This window comes from Chelon labrosus, assembly GCF_963514085.1.
Source record: "Chelon labrosus genome assembly, chromosome: 14".
Taxonomy (NCBI): domain Eukaryota; kingdom Metazoa; phylum Chordata; class Actinopteri; order Mugiliformes; family Mugilidae; genus Chelon; species Chelon labrosus.
Window position 1 is genome coordinate 212,501 of NC_140347.1, and position 19,384 is coordinate 231,884.

The 19,384-nt window shown below is 42.2% G+C and overlaps 1 protein-coding gene across 2 annotated transcripts in view; it reads left to right on the top strand.

Annotated features, from left to right (window-relative positions):
* LOC311499567 (protein NLRC3-like) overlaps positions 1 to 17,865 on the top strand; it is a 21,142-nt gene extending 3,277 nt beyond the window's left edge. For both annotated transcript variants that reach the window (XM_084560592.1, XM_084560591.1), the window contains 7 exons: positions 10,655 to 10,952; positions 11,581 to 13,387; positions 13,469 to 13,642; positions 13,949 to 14,122; positions 14,265 to 14,438; positions 16,038 to 16,084; positions 16,243 to 17,865. In XM_084560592.1, the coding sequence (XP_084416718.1) occupies positions 10,655 to 10,952; positions 11,581 to 13,387; positions 13,469 to 13,642; positions 13,949 to 14,122; positions 14,265 to 14,438; positions 16,038 to 16,084; positions 16,243 to 16,820 (3,252 nt within the window). In that variant the 3' untranslated portion in view covers positions 16,821 to 17,865. The remainder of the gene's footprint in view (positions 1 to 10,654; positions 10,953 to 11,580; positions 13,388 to 13,468; positions 13,643 to 13,948; positions 14,123 to 14,264; positions 14,439 to 16,037; positions 16,085 to 16,242) is intronic.
* The last annotated feature ends 1,519 nt before the right edge of the window (positions 17,866 to 19,384 follow it).

Below are 19,384 nucleotides of genomic sequence, written 5' to 3' on the forward strand. Positions count from 1 at the left end.
GTGGAATCATTGAACAAAGTTTGTAATACAGTATATTGATGCAAAACACTAGATAGAGATAGATAGATAGATAGATAGATAGATAGATAGATAGATAGATAGATAGATAGATAGATAGATAGATAGATAGATAGATAGATAGATAGATAGATATATAGATACTTTATTGATCCCCAAGGGGAAATTCAAGACAGTACAATCACAACATAGGTTTACAGTATTTGAATTAAAGCAAAAATACTGTAATTAGCTATGAAATACAGTAGAAAATAAAAGACAGTACTGTAAAACATCAAATGCAGTGTTCCTCAACTTGCTTGCTTGTACTGTACATGTAAGAAACAAAACAGGTGTGATTACTGTACTTCTACATTGTCATCAACTCTGTGTTGTGGATTTGGAGTTGTTTCCATACAACTATGCATTTAGTAATGCAACAGTTACTTATCATTTTGAGCAGTTGTATCAATTGATAGTTAGATCATTGTAAGGAAATGAATAGACACTCATTTGAAATGTAATGTGTGAATTGCCTTTTGAAATAGTAGTATTTTGATGTTAAGTTGTATCATATTGAACAGGTGATTTTTTTGAATGAACAAATGATCTAAGTTTTATGTGTATTGTATCCAAGCAATTGAGAAAAGGGTTAGAGTTTTGAAAAATGTGCATTTTGATCATTGGTTGTGAGTTTTGTGTCTAGAGTTGTGAAAAATGACATCAAGGTTCTGAAAATAGTAGCAAAGTGATTGTAAAAAAACTGTGACTTAGGAAGAGTTTAGAAATCATTATTGGTGGGATAATCTCAATCTTTAATCACAGCAGTGTTTTTTTATAATCTTCCTCATAAAATAAGATTTGGTTAAGGTGATCACCTGATCAGTGTCTCAGTAAATATATATATATATATATATACATATATATACATATATATGTGGATGTTTGCCGCTGAACTGATAAAGTAAAAATAGATGTAAAGTAAAGTAAAGATGAACGTTTGTCTTGCTGTTTGTTTTGGAGGTGCAACAGATAAATATTTTAGACAAATAACACGTCTGGTTTAACTTTAAACCAGACGTGTTTTCAAATGATAATAAAATAAATGATAATAAAATACTAAAGTCCTCTGGTCCCTGTAGCAGCTGATAATTGTATTACAGTTTTTCTCGATTGTTTACACACATTTTCTGAAAGCATGCCTCATATTCTCAGAACTCTACACACAAATCCAAAAACACACACACAACGGGCAAAACCTCTCAATTCTCCTGCAAAATTAAACTTCACATTCAAAACAATGTTATTTCTTCTCAAAATGGTATTTTGTTTTCAAATGACACACACAAACCATCATATCAATAGACATTTATAAGAACCAGTTGAACACTGACGTGCTCAATGTAAAACACACTTCTCCATTCATCGTAATGACTTAGGCCTTTTAAACTTACTACAGACAGTATATACATCAGTGTGTTGTAATGTAAAATATTTGAGAATATTGTTTTTATACTCAGAACACACAAATGCACGTTAATAAATATATTTTATTTTTCCCACAAAAACAATGTACACAGTGTACATCCCAACCAACACAAAGTTCCACATACTGTACAGTGGTCTACATACAAAACAGAAGAATTTACTGTATACAGTAACTGTAAAAAAAAATAAAAATAACTATGCTGCATCCTGTCTTCTGTTTCGGTCTGGCCACAGCACCTCATCCACATCACAAGCAATGTTTTCCCTGGCCAAGCAGCGGGGGAAATATCGCCTAGCATGGCGAATCCAGCCATGAAAAGCATCAACTGCTATATCTCTACATGCGTCTTCCATAGCTTGGAGAAGGGGTATACACGTTTGTGGACTTCGGTCATACACTTTCCATCTCCAGGCAGAAAAAATTCCTCAATTGGATTTAGGAATGGGGAATATGGAGGGAGATAAACAACTAAAAAACGTGGGTGGGCAATGAACCAGTGGAAACTTACGTTGTCCCAAATTACAACGTACCTGAGCTGCTCTGGGCCATCTATCTGGTCTGGTGGAATGAGTGTGTTGTGTAGCGTGTCCAGGAATGTGATCAGATGGGCAGTGTTGTAGGGGCCAAGGGTAGCATGGTGATGCATGACACCGTGGTGCGTAATCGCTGCACACATTGTGATGTTCCCTCCGCGCTGGCCAGGGACTTCAACAATAGCTCGCTGTCCGATCATATTCCTTCCCCTCCTTCGTCTTTTTGTGAGGTTGAATCCAACCTCATCAGTGAAGATGAACTGGTGCTCCACTGCAGCCACCTCTAGCTCAAGGACTCTCTGAAACACACATCACAATATCAGAAATAGACATGGGAGTGGTCACTATTGTAAAACACAATCATTGTGATTACAATACTGAAATATGTATACAGTAATTTATACAGTGTTGCGAGTATGCATCAATTGTGGGATTGTATAGGACTCACTTGCACATAGTTATATCGCAATTCTTTGACTCTCTCTGAATTGCGTTCAAATGGCACCCTGTAGACCTGCTTCATCCTCAGATTATTTCTGCGCAAGACACGGTCCAGTGTTGATAAGCTTACCCTATCAATATTTTGAAATATGTCATTGTTTTCTATTATTTTTCTTTGTATTTGCCGTAATGTTATGGCGTTATTTTCTAGGACCATGTTGATTATTTCAGTTTCCTGTTCAGGAGATAGAAGACGTTCCCGACCACCTTGTGTTGGTAATCTTTCAGTTCTGCCAAACAAATAGTAAAATACTGTAAATACTGTGTAGGAATGCAAAGTAGGAATACATTTCCCAAATACTTGAAACATACTTTATTTTTATAGAACAGTCCACAGGCATTTCTGTACTACTGTACTCATTGAGTACTGTATTGATATGCAGTACTGCAATTTTCTATTGAGAGTAGATTTCTTACCTATTCTCATTTCGGAAGGTCCGGATAATGGATGCTACAGTGTACCTGCTCAAATTTGGCTGTACCCTCATTGTTAGACCATGGTTGATCACATGGTCAACCAAAGTGGCTCGGATCTCATCAGAGATTACAGTCCTTGGCCTCCCTTGTCCTCGTTCTCGTCCTCCCCGTCCTCCTCCTCTTACTTTCACTCCTCTGGCTCTGGCTCTGCCTCTGTTTCCAATGTTGGCATCCATTGCTCCAAAACAGAGCTCACCTGTTGCCCTTTTTATGCTAAAGCTCTGATTGCTAATTGTAAACCTGTGTGACAGGTGTTTACCCATGTGATGAGTCAATGTGCATAGTAGGACAACTTAACTTTAGAATTTGAGTGGTAGTGTGTTCCTTGTGAAAACAAGAGATTTTCGTCATGAAAATTGTGCCAAATGCAGAGAATTGTGTGTAGTGTTGTGAAAAAAGTGTGTTTTAGAATTGCAATTTGAGTGTAAAGCAGGAATTGTGCTTGTAGTTTAGCAGAATTGGTTCAGGGGGTTGGTGCACGAGTTACATGTTGTGGTCATTGTGTCTCAAGTACCAGTTTTTGTGTGTAAACAATCGAGAAAAACTGTAATGCCAACAGCCAATCAGTTTCCAGAACCAACAGTCATTTAAAGCAGCCAATGGCAGCATCTCACCTGAAACTTATCAAACAAGTTGATGTGGTTTGTTGACAACGTTGATCATTAGCATGAATTTCTTTGGAAGTAGTGAAGGTAAGACTCCGTTTTCTCTGGAAGCTGTGGAGAGGAGTTCAGTCTTTCCTGCTCTCCCACTTCATCAGAGTAGCAACCAGAACCAGAACCAGAACAGGTCCCATAAGACCTCAGTCACATCATCTATATCATCTATATTAACCAACTAAATACTAAATCAGGGACTGTGAAGGCTGACTGCGCCTGGAGGAGAAGTGTTAGTGTGGTCAGAGTTAACTGGAACTCTGTGACTGTTAAGTGAATGTTTACCTATCAGTTAAACACTTGATAAAGTTTTGCTAATGTGATACTAGCATCTGTATGGCTATAAAGCTAACCACAGGCTGAAAGCTGCAGTAACTAGACAGTTGGTGGAGCCTATGTCTCAGGATTACAGCGAGAGGTGGTTTCATAGTTTATTGTCTTTGAGTGGACACACAAGTGTGATGGTGTGTCCTTCGGGATCAATAAAGTATCTATCTATGTATTTTGTGTACATTTAGGAAAAAGAAGAGTCCTGGAAATATGAGGGACAGTCAAAATAGAATCTAACATTACCCACAATCCTCTCTGCTCCACCCTGCCATGCTGGGTGTCATTAGAAACTAGAGAAGCTACTCTGTCCATTGATACCAAACATCACATAGCTGGAGAGAACCAGTCATAGTCATCATGTCAGAGTTTTTTCTTCTGTCTCAATATTTCATCAAAATCAAAAACAACTGACATCAAAAGTAACTGATCTAGTTTTATTATCTTCTGTCCTTTAGAGTCTATCCACATGATTCGACATCAACTATGAACCACATGGTGACTGGACTGAATCTGTCCTTTGTCTCATTTTCATACATGGTCCTTTACCTCCATCTAGTGGTCAAATGGTGGTACCACAAATAATGAACACAACACTGTTCTGTTAGCTTAGCATTGATATGTAGCATGCCTTGGTGACTGGTTTCCCTGGGGAGTTACATGTGTGAACAACATGGAGGAAATCTCAATCTTCTCCTGGATTGTATAATGTGCACAATGGTAGAATGTGATGATGTCCAGGCCAAATAAAATGTCCAAAGGTTGAATTGTGTGTACATTGTCTCCTGTAGTGGAATCAGTAGGATTTTGTAGCCAGATTCCCTTTCAAGAGGTAAAAAGGTAAAACAAATGTGGAACACTGGGTTCTTTGGTTCTCCAAATGTCCAAATGGAGAGTGGGCCTGGTTCTATTTTTACTAGAACCTTTGTGGTATTTCTCTAAACTCTTGGTCCAGTTCTAGTCAAGGGGTTGCTTTAGTTTATCACTAATTAATCAGACAAAGTAAAGAATCTAGCTTCACCTCCCAGCATCCTAGGACTTAAGAGGTTAAAGGTCATATCTTGTTCTTCTTTTTACATTTAAGTAAATAAGAACTATTAAAGGTAGAAGATGCCAGTTAATAAACTATTATAACTATTTTTGTTACATTTTGGTGAATATTAATATAGAGTTGACAAGTTTAAGGAACTATTAAACATCACAAAAGTTTGTTTAATCTAAAAGGACCCAGAACACTGTGTCCCATACATATACATAGAAATAGTTACATGTTCACAGTTTTATGCATTAAACATTAAATTCACTTAATCCTTCTGACTGTTGCGATGTCCGAGCACCACGTGACCAAGCAAGGTCTCAGTGTGTGGTATCACACAGTTGTTTTATAGATTAGTCAAACCCTCTCATGGAGACTGCAGTAGATTTTCTTTTCCTTTTTCTACCTTCTTCCATATTTCATTGAATAAGATTTCCTTGGTCTAATGGGTTGCCTCACTTCTTATCTTATGTTGTGATACATTTTTTTATCCTCTATCCTCTATCCAGCCCTTTGAGTGGAAGCTCTAATTATAAGATACAAGACGTAATATGTTCAAACGAGTTACATTTACAAACACCTCTGCCTCATCAAACTGATGAGCATCAGTCCAAATAAACATTTACCGGTTGGCTACAGCTTCAGTTTAAGGCTCACCCTGGCCTAAGGTCTTAAATACAACTGTCTGTATTCCCTGGTTACGGGTAACTGCAGTACTCTTTTACTCTTTTTACGCACTTATAGGCCACCTGGAATTACTCAAACAATGAAAATATTAAGTGAACTTTAGCTTTGAGTTCCTCACATTCTCCCTGGGAACATGATGGAGCAAAATTCTGTTTATCCTTCATTTTAAAACAACATTCAGTAATACACAGGATAAGATGTTATAATCCCTTGTGCCAAAATCCCAGGCAAAACACATTTAGAGGCCCTGTTCAACTAAGAGACCCTACCAAACCTATGGTCATATAATATGACAATTAACCTATAATCTACATAAACTAAGTAAAAGCTGCTGGCTTGTAAGCCCTTTGAGCAGCATAGTTCAGACATTGTAAAACATAAACTAACTAAACGCTGCTGGCTTGTATGGCCCGCTCAGCAGCTAACCATAGCTACCACGTAACAAGAAGACAACAGCAGTCTGCAGCATGTCATTGGGGTTTTCAAGTGGGCACCTCCCTTCACCGATGTTTCGTTAAGTTAGGCCCACGACACCTCGAGAAGGCTTAACAGTGACTTCCAGCGTCCTGGAGTCACCCCCCTCCACACCGCCACTGCACAACCCTGTTTCCCTCACCATTCGATGTCTATCAACAGCTAGTAACTAATAACCACGAGCCAAACAAGCAAATCTACCATGATTCGCCCCGTTGATGCGGACTGAACCACAAGCCAAACAAACAAATCTACCATGATTCGCCCCGTTGATGCGGACTGAACCACAAGCCAAACAAACAAATCTACCATGATTCGCCCGGTTGATGCGGACTGAACCACAAGCCAAACAAACAAATCTACCATGATTCGCCCCGTTGATGCGGACTGAACCACGTAACAAACAAATCTACCATGATTCGCCCCGTTGATGCGGACTGAACCACGTAACAAACAAACAAATCTACCATGATTCGCCCCGTTGATGCAGACTGAACCACGAGCCAAACAAACAAATCTACCATGATTCGCCCCGTTGATGCGGACTGAACCACAAGCCAAACAAACAAATCTACCATGATTCGCCCCGTTGATGCGGACTGAACCACGTAACAAACAAATCTACCATGATTCGCCCCATTAATGCGGACTGAACCACGTAACAAACAAGCAAATCTACCGTGATTCGCCCCGTTGCTGCGGGCCGAAAACACGTAACAAACAAATCGCGTAACAAACAAATCGAGGCCTACATGCGGCCATCCTTACCTTAGCTAGTTCCCCAGCTAGCATGCTTCCTGCGCACCCATAACCAATCGCTGGCTCTCTCTGCTGCCCGGGACATGTTGCTAACCGCAGTCCTCTGGCTCCTTCCTCGTATGCCCAGCTCACTCAGCAGAGCAATCACCGACTTTGCCACAAATCCATGGCAACCCACTTCTACCGGGCGGACATAAGCCTTCCATCCATTCTGCTCTGCATCTGCTGCTAACTCTGCATACTTGGCTCTTTTTCGCTCATTAGCCTCCTCAACTCTATCTTCCCACGGGACAGTCATCTCTATGAAATACACTACTTTCTTTGGCTCAGACCACAACAGCAGATCTGGCCGTAGTCGAGTGCTAACTATCTCAGCTGGAATAACCAGTTGTCCATTTAAATCCGCTCTCATCTGCCAGGCTCCTCCCACTCTTAGCTGTCCCGTGTTATGCCTGATGCCTGATAGTCTAGCCTTTTCTCCCTCCCGTACAAACTTAATACATCTATTCTCTCTGTTAACGGCCATGGAGTTTACATTCACCCGTTTTTCCTCAATTGCAGCTGCTAAACATTTCAGTACCTGATTGTGACGCCAGGTATAACGTCCTTGGGAAAGACAAACCTTACAACCTGTCAGAATATGGCTAAGCGTGCAGACACAAGTGCACAGTGGACAGGCATTATCCTCACCTACCCACTGGTTTAGGTTCTGGGGAGTTGGCAGCACATCATAAGTAGCCCCTATCATAAATCTAATCCTGCTAGCCTCCATGCTCCAAAGCTCTCTCCACTTCAACTTCCTTTTCTCCACACTCTCCCAGTTCACCCACTGACCCTGCTTAGCCTGCGACACTGCCTTAGAGCATCTAACTGCTTCCTCTTGCTTCTGTACTTCTTCCACTACCATCTTTCTCCTTTCCACTGCTGATGCCTTGCTCCACAGAGGTTTCCCTGCACACAGCCCTAGGCCTCCACGCCCTTGCTGTACATGACCTATGATATCCCTATGTTTAAGAGCTGCCTGTGCTTGCTGCACTGCCTCTTTTGCCTTCCACTTCCTCCCTGTCTTAATAGAAGGCGCAACACTCCTAACCACTGGATCCTTTGACTGAGTCAGAGTCATTTCCAGTCTAACTTTAGCACACTTAAACTCCTCTGTTAAGCTGGTAACTGGGAGCTCCAGAATGCCTTTCCCATACAAGGCTGTGTCACTTAAGCAGCGTGGGACACCAAGCCACTTTCTGATAAATGAATTGATCATTCTTTCTAACTTTTCTACCTTTGAAAGGGCAACCTCATACACCGTCAGCGGCCACATTAGCCGAGGCAGTAAACCAAATTGCCAGCACCACAATTTTAACTTCCCTGGTAGCCCTGACCGGTCTATGCTTGAAATGCCTTGAATCATTTCCTGCCTCAACCCTTCAAACTGCGCCTTATCACTAAGACTTGCATCATACCATCTTCCCAAGCTCTTCACTGGCTTTTCCAGCACTGTGGGAACTACCTCATCATTTATAACAAACTTCCTATCTACTAACTTTCCTTTAACAATAGAAATACTCCTAGATTTAATAGGCTTCACTTTCATCCTAGCCCACTGCAGGTTGCTATTTAGCTTATCCAGCAATCTTCTGGTACAAGGAGCGGTTGACGTTGCTGTCGTCATGTCGTCCATGTAGGCCCTGATTGGGGGGAGGCGAAGCCCTCCCTGCAGCCTTTCTCCACCTACCACCCATTTGGAAACCCTAATAATGACCTCCATTGCCATTGTAAAGGCTAGTGGAGAGATTGTACACCCTGCCATGATGCCTACCTCCAGCTGCTGCCATGCTGTAGAGTACTCTGCTGTGATAAAGCAGAGTTGAATGTCTAAAAAGTAGGCTTTGACTAAGTTTTTTATACTACCTGGAACTCTAAAGAAGTCAAATGCTTCCCATAACAAACTGTGGCACTGACCCAAAAGCATTAGCCAGGTCTAAGAATACAACATGCAGGTCTCTCTTCTCTTGCTTTGCTAACTGAATTTGGTGCCAAATCATACTGGTGTGCTCTAAGCATCCAGAGAAGCCGGGGATCCCAGCCTTTTGCACCGACGTATCAACGAGTCTGTTTTTCACCAAGTAACTGGACAACCTCCGTGCCACAACACTGAAGAAAATCTTCCCCTCAACATTAAGCAGACTAATTGGTATAAACTGGCTTATTTCCAATGAGTCCCTCTCTTTGGGAATAAAAATCCCCCCTGCCCTGCGCCATGCCTTGGGAATAACCTATTTCTTCCATACTACTTTCATCAATTTCCACAGGAACCTCAGCACATCTGGTGCACTCTTATACAGCTGGTAGGGGACCCCATTAGGTCCCGGGGCTGAAGAGGCTCTTGCACGTCTTACCACTTCTTGAACCTCTTTCCACCTTGGTGGGCTGTCATCACACTGGCTAACTATTTCACCAATAGGTGGAATATCAGAGGGTAGTGCCAACTTTCTAAACCTGTCCGTATCTTTATGCACCTCCTCCAAGTACTCCTCAAGCCTCTCTTTTGGTACCGTGAGGCTACCATTCTTTTCCTTACTAAATAGTGACTTCACAAACCTAAATGGGTCCTTATAAAATGCTAATCTAGCCCGCTCTTTCCTTTTCCTATTTTTCCTAATGTTCTCCGCCCTTCTTAATGCTGCCAATCGCTTCCTAACATCTGCCTGTAAACAATCAATACCTTCCTTCTCTTCAACTGTAGCTTTCCTCCACTGCCTCTTAAGGAGTCTCCTCTCCTGTACGAGCCTATCGATCTCTTGCTGACGCCTCGATCTAACCACCTGTCCCTCTTGCTTCTTCTGTTTCTCAGCCACACCAAATCTTTCCTTACCATAACCATAAATAAGATCTCCCATTTTCTCCAACTTATTCTCCGCCGTCCCTTTAAGTCTACCTAGTACACTAACCAAATCACTATTGATGTCCTGCCTAATATCTGATGCACCTGGCCATTTGATCCTTGCTTTCTGACTGCTAATTTTCTCCCTCTTTAGCTGGCTGGCCTCTCTGTCTGCCTCAGTGCTTGCACCTGCCTCAACATTAGGGGTGCTGATGTCCTGCGAACTGTGGGTTAACTCCTGTCGCAGGACTTCAACCGACTGACTTAATGCACTTCTTAAGAAGTATCTATCAATGCGGGGTCCCTGTGTTCCCTCTGCCAAACACTTTTTTCTCCCTTGGTGGATTCTGAGGCCCTTTACTGTTGTTATCTTTTGCCAGCCACACACACAAACACGCTGCTTCTTTCCATCTCCATCTGAACTAGTAGCTTCCAGTAACGTGCCTTGCCTACTCGGTGTCAAATTCTTTCCTGGGTCAAAAGCCGTGTCAGTCCAAACTGAGTCATCTTCCGCCCCTGCTCTCGCTGACTCTCGGGGTATTTTATCATTAGTCGTACTTGTAGCAAGTTAGGGTGTAGCCCATGGCTTATTAAAGCCTGGGCTACTGCCACAATGAGCTGCTAACCCACTGTAGCCCACAGATATAAACGCAACTGTAACATAATATTTTCACACTCAGACGTGCTACCATTTATCAACCCTGCCTCACTGCTGCCTTTCCTGCCCTTCCTCCAGGCTTATAGGCTCTGCCCCTTACCCTTCCTGAAATATCAGAAAGTTTGTCAAAAATTCTTTGATACTAATAAAAAGGCCTTCCTTTTCTTTGATTTTGCCAGGAAAGAAAGCTGTCTGAAGCTCCAAGGGAAGAACTTCTCCTGAGAATACTGAAGGATCTGGAAGACAATGAGTTAAAAGAGTTCAAATGGTATCTGCAAAAGTCTGAGGTCCTGGGACGCTTCCCTATAATCCCAAAGAGCTGCATAGATAAAGCAGACAGGCCGGACACTGTGGATCAGATGCTGCAGACCTACTGTGAAAACACTTTAGAGGTGACCAGAAATGTTTTGAAGAAGCTGAATAGGAATGATCTTGTACACGTCTTATCAGGCCCAGACGTAGGGCCAGTTATAACAGGTAAGTGATACATCATTAAATGTCACATATAACAGACCTGGGGTTGATTCCTGGTACAAGGCCAAGTGATACAAAAGTTACTAGCATTATTAATAAAAAAAAGAGTGAAAAAAACTACTCAAGTACTGAATAACTGATCATCATCAATGTCTGATTTATTTATTTTTTAGAACTTATGTAATCAGACAGACAAAAATATAAAACAATGTGCAAATTCTGGTATTTCCAAATAATAAAATACAAAATGAGTAAAAATAAATAACATCTTTAGAAAATAACAAATTAAGGCACAGATTTTCAAATCTCACTCGATGCCTCCAGTTTGTGTAGTCATGTGACTGCATGGCTACGTCTGATTGGTGAAACAGAGTAACATATCGAGTGTAGCCCAATGCAGCAGAGAAAGAGTAGCATTTCTTCTTTGCAAATGTAATCAAGTAAAAGTAAAAAGTATGGTGCAGTAAAAGTACTCTTAGAAATATTTTTTTTCAAAAAGTTACTCAAGTAAATGTAATGGAGTAAAAGTAACTCATTACTACCCACCTCTGCAACTCACAAAGTCATACACTTAGAGTAACTTCAGGACTCACATTTACTAAAGCATTCTCTCAATGATTTGTTTATTCAGAGGGTCTTGCTGAGTGTCTGAAGAATCTCAAATCCAACTTGAAGAATAAGTTTCAGGATTCATCTGGAAAGATGAAAAAAGGAGGAAAATCTATGATTCAAGATGGGGTCTACACCGAGACCTACCTGACAATAGAAGAGGATGGAGAGTTAAATGATGAACATGAGATCAGACAGATTGAAACAGCATCCAGGAAACCACACAGACCAGAAACAACCATCAGACAAGAAGACCTCTTTAAAGCATCACCTGGAAGACATGGACCAATCAGAAGAGTGATGACAAAGGGAGTGGCTGGCATTGGGAAAACAGTCTTAACACAGAAGTTCACTCTGGACTGGGCTGAAGACAAAGCCAACCAGGACATCCTCTTCATATTTCCATTGACTTTCAGAGAGCTGAATGTGTTGAAAGAGAGAAAGTTCAGCTTGGTGGAACTTGTTCATCACTTCTTTACTGAAACCAAAGAAGCAGGAATCTGCAGCTTTGAAGAGTTCCAGGTTGTGTTCATCTTTGACGGTCTGGATGAGTGTCGACTTCCTCTGGATTTCCACAAGACTGAGATCCTGACTGATGTTACAGAGTCCACCTCAGTGGATGTGCTGCTGACAAACCTCATCAGGGGGAAACTGCTTCCCTCTGCTCGCCTCTGGATAACCACACGACCTGCAGCAGCCAATCAGATCCCTCCTGACTGTGTTGACATGGTGACAGAGGTCAGAGGTTTTGCTGACTCTCAAAAACTGGACTTCTTTCAGAAAAAATGCAGAAATGGGAAGCTTGCCAGCCAGATCATGTCCCACATCAAGACATCACGAAGCCTCCACATCATGTGTCACATCCCAGTCTTCTGCTGGATCACTGCTACAGTTCTGGAGGATGTGTTGGAAACCAGAGAGGGAGGAGAGCTGCCCAAGACCCTGACTGAGATGTACATCCACTTCCTGGTGGCTCAGACCAAAGTGAAGAAGGTCAAGCATCAGGGAAGAACCGATGCAGATCCACACTGGAATCAAGCAAGTAAAGAGAGGATTCTTGCTCTGGGAAAACTGGCTTTTGATCAGCTGCAGAAAGGAAACCTGATCTTCTATGAATCAGACCTGACAGAGTGTGGCATTGATATCAGAGCAGCCTCAGTGTACTCAGGAGTGTTCACACAGATCTTTAAAGAGGAGAGAGGACTGTACCAGGACAAGGTGTTCTGCTTCGTCCATCTGAGCGTTCAGGAGTTTCTGGCTGCTCTTCATGTCCATCTGACCTTCACCAACTCTGCTGTCAACCTGATGGAAGAAAACAATCAGAAAACAACCTCCTGGTGGCCTTTGATGTCCAAACACAAACCTGATCCATTGCTCTTCTACCAGAATGCTGTGGACAAGGCCTTACAGAGTCCACATGGACACCTGGACTTGTTTCTCCGCTTCCTCCTGGGTCTTTCACTGGAGACCAATCAGACTCTCCTACGAGGCCTGCTGACACAGACAGGAAGTAGCTCAGAGACAAATCAGAAAACAGTTCAGTACATCAAGGAGAAGATCAATGACAATCTGTCTGCAGAGAGAAGCATCAATCTGTTCCACTGTCTGAATGAACTGAATGATGGTTCTCTAGTGGAGGAGATCCAACAGTACCTGAGATCAGGAAGTCTCTCCACAGATAAACTGTCTCCTGCTCAGTGGTCAGCTCTGGTCTTCATCTTACTGTCATCAGAAGAAGATCTGGACGTGTTTGACCTGAAGAAATACTCTGCTTCAGAGGAGGCTCTTCTGAGGCTGCTGCCAGTGGTCAAAGCCTCCAACAAAGCTCTGTAGGTGGATTTAGGAACTATTTGAAACATGATTCATTTAGTAAATGACAAATAAAACATTTGATGTTGATTCTTCTTCAGGCTGAGCAGTTGTAACCTCTCAAAGAGAAGCTGTGAAGCTCTGTCTTCAGTTCTCAGCTCCCAGCCCTCCAGTCTGAGAGAGCTGGACCTGAGTGACAACAACCTGCAGGATTCAGGAGTGAAGCCGCTGTCTGCTGGACTGGAGAGTCCTCACTGTAAACTGGAAACTCTCAGGTCAGGATACAGCTGGTTGTAAAGTCAGATGTTGTGTCATTTCCTGTCATGTTCTGATTGGTCAGTTTGTTTTAGACATGGGCACATTTCAACACTCATCTGTCACAGTGAGATCTAGGACCCAGATTTGTGAGGGATGACCACAGAAGTAATTTTATTTGAACTTGTTTGTGGTGTCTCCTGGTCCTGGTTTCTGGTTCACATACCAGGCATACCAGTGTTTCATTCTGTTCTTTTACTGCTGCTGGTTCAGATATTAAATTTCATGTCCAACAAAGTATTTCTCTTTTATCGTGTCATCTTTAGGTTGAGTGGCTGTGACTTGTTATGGAGGAGCTGTGAAACTCTGTCCTCAGTAATCTCCACACAGTCCTCCAGCCTCAAAGAGCTGGATGTGAGTAACAACGATCTGCAGGATTCAGGAGTCCAGCTTTTATCTGCTGGGCTGGAGAGTCCTCACTGCAAACTGGAGACTCTGAGGTGAGGATTCAACCATGTCAATGTCACATTATCTTCATGAGATTATGACGTTATGAATAAAATTCTGTTTTTAGCTTTCTCCCATGATTAAATGTAAAACTAGTAGATCATTGAATCAGTGGTTTGATGTTGTTGATTACAGGCTGTCAGGTTGTCTGATCACAGAGGAAGGCTGTTCTTCTCTGGCCTCAGCTCTGAGCTCCAACCCCTCCCATCTGAGGGAGCTGGACCTGAGCTACAACCATCCAGGAGAGTCAGGAGTGGCTCTTCTCTCAGGTGGAGTAAAGGATCGAAAATGCAGTCTGGAAACTCTCAGGTAGAACTTTGTTTTAAATATCAGATAGATAGATAGATAGATAGATAGATAGATAGATAGATAGATAGATACTGGTTGCCTCCATCTAGTGGTCTAATGGTGGTACTACAGATAATAAACACAATGCAGCCATCTTGTAGTGAAAGTTAGCTTAGCATTGATATGTAGCATGCCTTGGTGACTGGTTTCCCTGGGGAGTTACATGTGTGAACAACATGGAGGAAATCTCAGTCTTCTTCTGGATTGTATAATGATCACAATGGTAGAATGTGATGATGTCCAGGCTAAATAAAATGTCCAAAGGTTGAATTGTGTGTACGTTGCCTCCTGTAGTGGAATCAGGAGGATTTTGTAGCCAGATTCACTTTCAAGAGGTAAGAACCCAATGTGGAACACTTTGGGTTCTTTGGTTCTCCAAATGTCCAAATGGAGAGTGGGCCTGGTTCTATTGTTACTAGAACCTTTGTGGTATTTCACTAAACTCTTGGTCCAGTTCTAGTCAAGGGGTTGCTGAATGAGTTCAGAATGATATCATTGCTATCAGGGTGTTTTCTACTATCTGATCTAGAAGATGTTTTAGTTTATCACTAATTAATCAGACAGAATGTTACTGACACTGAAGTCTGACCTATCCTTAGAGACCAGGGTCCATGGAGACCAGGGTCCATAGAGACCAGGGTCTATAGACACCAGGGTCCATAGAGACCAGGGTCATAGAGACCAGGGTCCATAGAGACCAGGGTCATAGAGACCAGGCTCTATAGAGACCAGGGTCCATAGACACCAGGGTCATAGAGACCAGGCTCCATAGAGACCAGGGTCCATAGAGACCAGGGTCCATAGACACAAGGGTCCATAGAGACCAGGGTCCATGGAGTCCAGGGTCCATGGAGACCAGGGTCCATAGAGACCAGGGTCATAGAGACCAGGGTCCATAGAGACCAGGGTCATAGAGACCAGGCTCTATAGAGACCAGGGTCCATAGACACCAGGGTCATAGAGACCAGGCTCCATAGAGACCAGGGTCCATAGAGACCAGGGTCCATAGACACAAGGGTCCATAGAGACCAGGGTCCATGGAGTCCAGGGTCCATGGAGACCAGGGTCCATAGAGACCAGGGTCCATAGACACAAGGGTCCATGCAGACCAGGGTCCATGGAGTCCAGGGTCCATGGAGACCAGGGTCCATAGAGACCAGGGTCCATAGAGACCAGGGTCCATGGAGACCAGGGTCCACAGAGACCAGAGTCTATAAAAAGACCAGGGTCCATGGAGATCAGAGTCTATACAGACCAGGGTCTACAGAGACCAGAGTCTATAAAAAGACCAGGGTCCATGGAGACCAGAGTCTATAGAGACCAGGGTCCACAGAGACCAGAGTCTATAAAAAGACCAGGGTCCACAGAGACCAGGGTCTATAGAGACCAGGGTCCATGGAGACCAGAGTCTATAGAGACCAGAGTCTATAGAGACCAGGGTCCATGGAGACCAGAGTCTATAGAGACCAGGGTCTACAGAGACCAGGGTCATAGAGACTTGTTTAAATTAATTGTTTCTAGAACCAAAGGACATGAGTTGGACTGTGTTTCCTCTTTCAGGGTGGATGATTGTGGAGAGCAGAGATTAAAACCTGGTCTGAGGAAGTGTAAGTGACATTCATGGATTTAAAATGAACAGTCTGTGTGTGTGAGATAGAGTGCTAGCTGTTCCCAGATAGACATGATCTTGGTGTAGCTGTTGATAGACATCATGAAAGCCATTAATGGTGATAACCTGCTGCTTGTTTCCTACTGTTTGAATTAGATGCCCGCCACCTTGAAATGGATCCCAACACCGCTCACAGAAACCTCAAACTGTCTGACAACAACCTGAAGGTGACTGTGGTGAGAGAGGAGCAACCATATCCGGATCATCCAGAGAGGTTTGACCACTGCTGCTGGCAGCTGCTGTGCACAGAGGGTCTGACCAGTCGCTGCTACTGGGAGGTGGAGCGTGAGGGAAACGTGGTCATAGCGGTGGTGTATAAAAGAATCAGCAGGAGAGGACAAGGGGCAGACTGCAGACTCGGCTGGAACGATCAGTGCTGGAGTCTGGCCTGCACCCAGAACCAGTTCATCTTTTGGCACAACAAGAAAGAAGTCGTTGTCCCATTCCCGGACACCTTGTCAGTCTGTAAGAGACTAGGAGTATATGTGGACTATCCTGCAGGGACTCTGTCCTTCTACAGAGTCTCCTCTAACAAACTGATCCACCTCCACACCTTCAACACCACATTCACTGAACCTGTCTTCCCGGCCTTTGGGTTTGGGTCCGGGTACTGGATGTACGATTCCACAGTGTCTCTGTGTGATCTGCAGCAGGAAGAGTCTAATCCTGAGTAGAAGCAGCTGACGCAGGAACTATGTGACGTGTTTAAAGGAATAAAGTAAAGATAGTGATGTTAGGTCTAATGAAGCCGGCAGTGGACAGGAACAAAAAGAGGAAGACAACAGGGTCAAATGTACAGAGAACATTTAATTAACACTGAATCTTTACTTTTAAATACGTTCATATGAATAAATACTTCATTCCTGATTCTCACAGATTTCTGCTGATGTCTAATTCATGACGTCTTTTAATGACAGATCAAGAACCTTTCTGATCAAGCCTGCTCTCCATCTGTTTTTCTGTTTGCTGTTTTCCTCAATTCATTTTTTGTCATCTCACTTTTATAAAACACTGTGAATTAATTAGTTTGTGGAAGGATGACGTCTTATATTTGAATGTTGAACAGAAGTACAGAGTTTGAATCAGACACAGCTCTTTGAATCACTGATGAAACTATCTTTTGCAGTTTATTTTTTGATTTTTTATGGAGTCATGTATTTGATAATATTTCTGGGTTCATTGAGGGAAGCTGTAACAACAATAAAGTCTAAAGTGGTGAAGTTTATGTAGTTATATATTTTGATGGTCGGTTATTGGTTTAGCTGCTACTATATCTGATGTAAAATGATTTACCACAAAGTTACAGACTAATATCTGGTGACATTCATGAAACCTGGTTAAATCATCAGTCTGCTGTGAGAAGAGGAAAGAGCTTGATTCAGATTTAACGTAGCTCTGCTCTTGGTCTAGTTCAGTCTAGTTCCTCAACATTTAGTAGGAGATGATGAACCTTAAAAACGTCACTGATTTACAACGTGACGACTGCGCCTGCTGATAAATGTCAAAGAAGATTCTAACTCATCCAGCTCAGTGTATATTTTAAGGATGAAACAAAGGCAGCTGGACTTGTAGAGTTTCTTGTAGATGTTTTACCAGTGAAACGATTCATGTGTCCACCTCCACCTGGAGGACAAAGGATGCCTTTAGAGGACAACAACGTCCACATTTTATCCATATTGGTTGAAAGAGAGGTAAAAGACGTCTGTGATATAATCTGCATCAGTCTGTAGATCTGTCACCAACAAGTTTCATTGAGTCCAAGTCCAAGTTAGACTAAAGATAAACTACCAACATGAATGGACTGAGAAGTTTATTGTTTATTGTTTATTGTTTATAGGATCCCCATTAGCTGGGGCTTACGTCCCAGCTATTCTTCCTGGGGTCCGACAATACAGACAGATAATAAATAATTTTAAAATTCATTACATCACATCAACAAACCTTAGATTGGCAAGACTCCATACGTATACAGAATCTCACACACACACACACACACACACACACACGCACACCCACATGCACACACACACACGTATACATATTCACCTACACAAGATATATACACAAAAAAAAAAAAACCTTCTCTTACATATATACCCCCTACTGCTCAGATCATAGCTGTTATGTATGATTGACTAAGGTGTTTTTTCATATGTTTTTTGAACGCATGTTTTTTATCTATTTTAGTTAAAAAAGCTGGCAACTTGTTCCATGCTGCAATTGCTCTATATCTGACTGTGCGTTGAAAGGAGTTGGAATTAGCCTTAGGTACAGTAAATCGCCCCGCAGCTGCATACCTTGTGTTATGATTATGGGTATTAGAACTTTTGCAGAACAGATTATATTGACTCAATGGTGTTTTGTTGTTTAAGATTGTCCAGGTTGATGTTAATATGGATGCATTCAGCCTATCTTCAACTTTCAACCAGTTTAAGTGTGAGTGCATGTAGTTAATATTTGTCTTGTATGGACATCTAAGAACAAGTCGTGCTGCTTTGTTCTGGACCCGCTGAAGTTTAGCTAGATGTTCTTTGGTGGCATTTGACCATATAATACTGCAATATTCCATCTGAGAAAGAACCAATGTCTCTCTAACCTTCTTTTTTAAATCTGTTGTTAGGAATGTGCTACTGCATCTAAGTAAGGCTATTCCACTACTCATTTTTTTCACTGTCTGGTCAATTTGTTTAGACCAGGACAGTCTACTGTCTAGGATGACACCTAGTAGCTTAACTTCCTTTACCTGTTCTATTGGTGTTTTGTTAATAGAGAGATTAAGCACTGGCTCAAGACTTAAGGAATGATTAGAACCAAATACAATACTTTTTGTTTTTGCTATATTTAGGACCAGTCTATTTTGTTTTACCCAACCCTCTATGATTCCTAACACCCTATTTAAGGAGTTTGCCAGGTCTGCAGGTGTTTTTGCAGCTGTATACACAGTTGTATCATCTGCATACATTACTACCCTCGTATTGTGTAGAGCTAAAGGTAAATCATTAGTAAAGATTGAGAACATTAGTGGGCCCAAGCAGCTTCCTTGTGGTACACCACACTCAACACTTACACTGTCTGAAAAACTACCATTGAAAAATACTTTTTGTGACCTTAATGTCAGATAGCTCTTCAACCAGTCAATTGCTGGGGGTTGAAAACCATAGCTTTCCAGCTTTTGAAGAAGTAGGCCATGGTCAATTACATCAAATGCTGCAGTAAAATCTAATAGGACAGCACCACA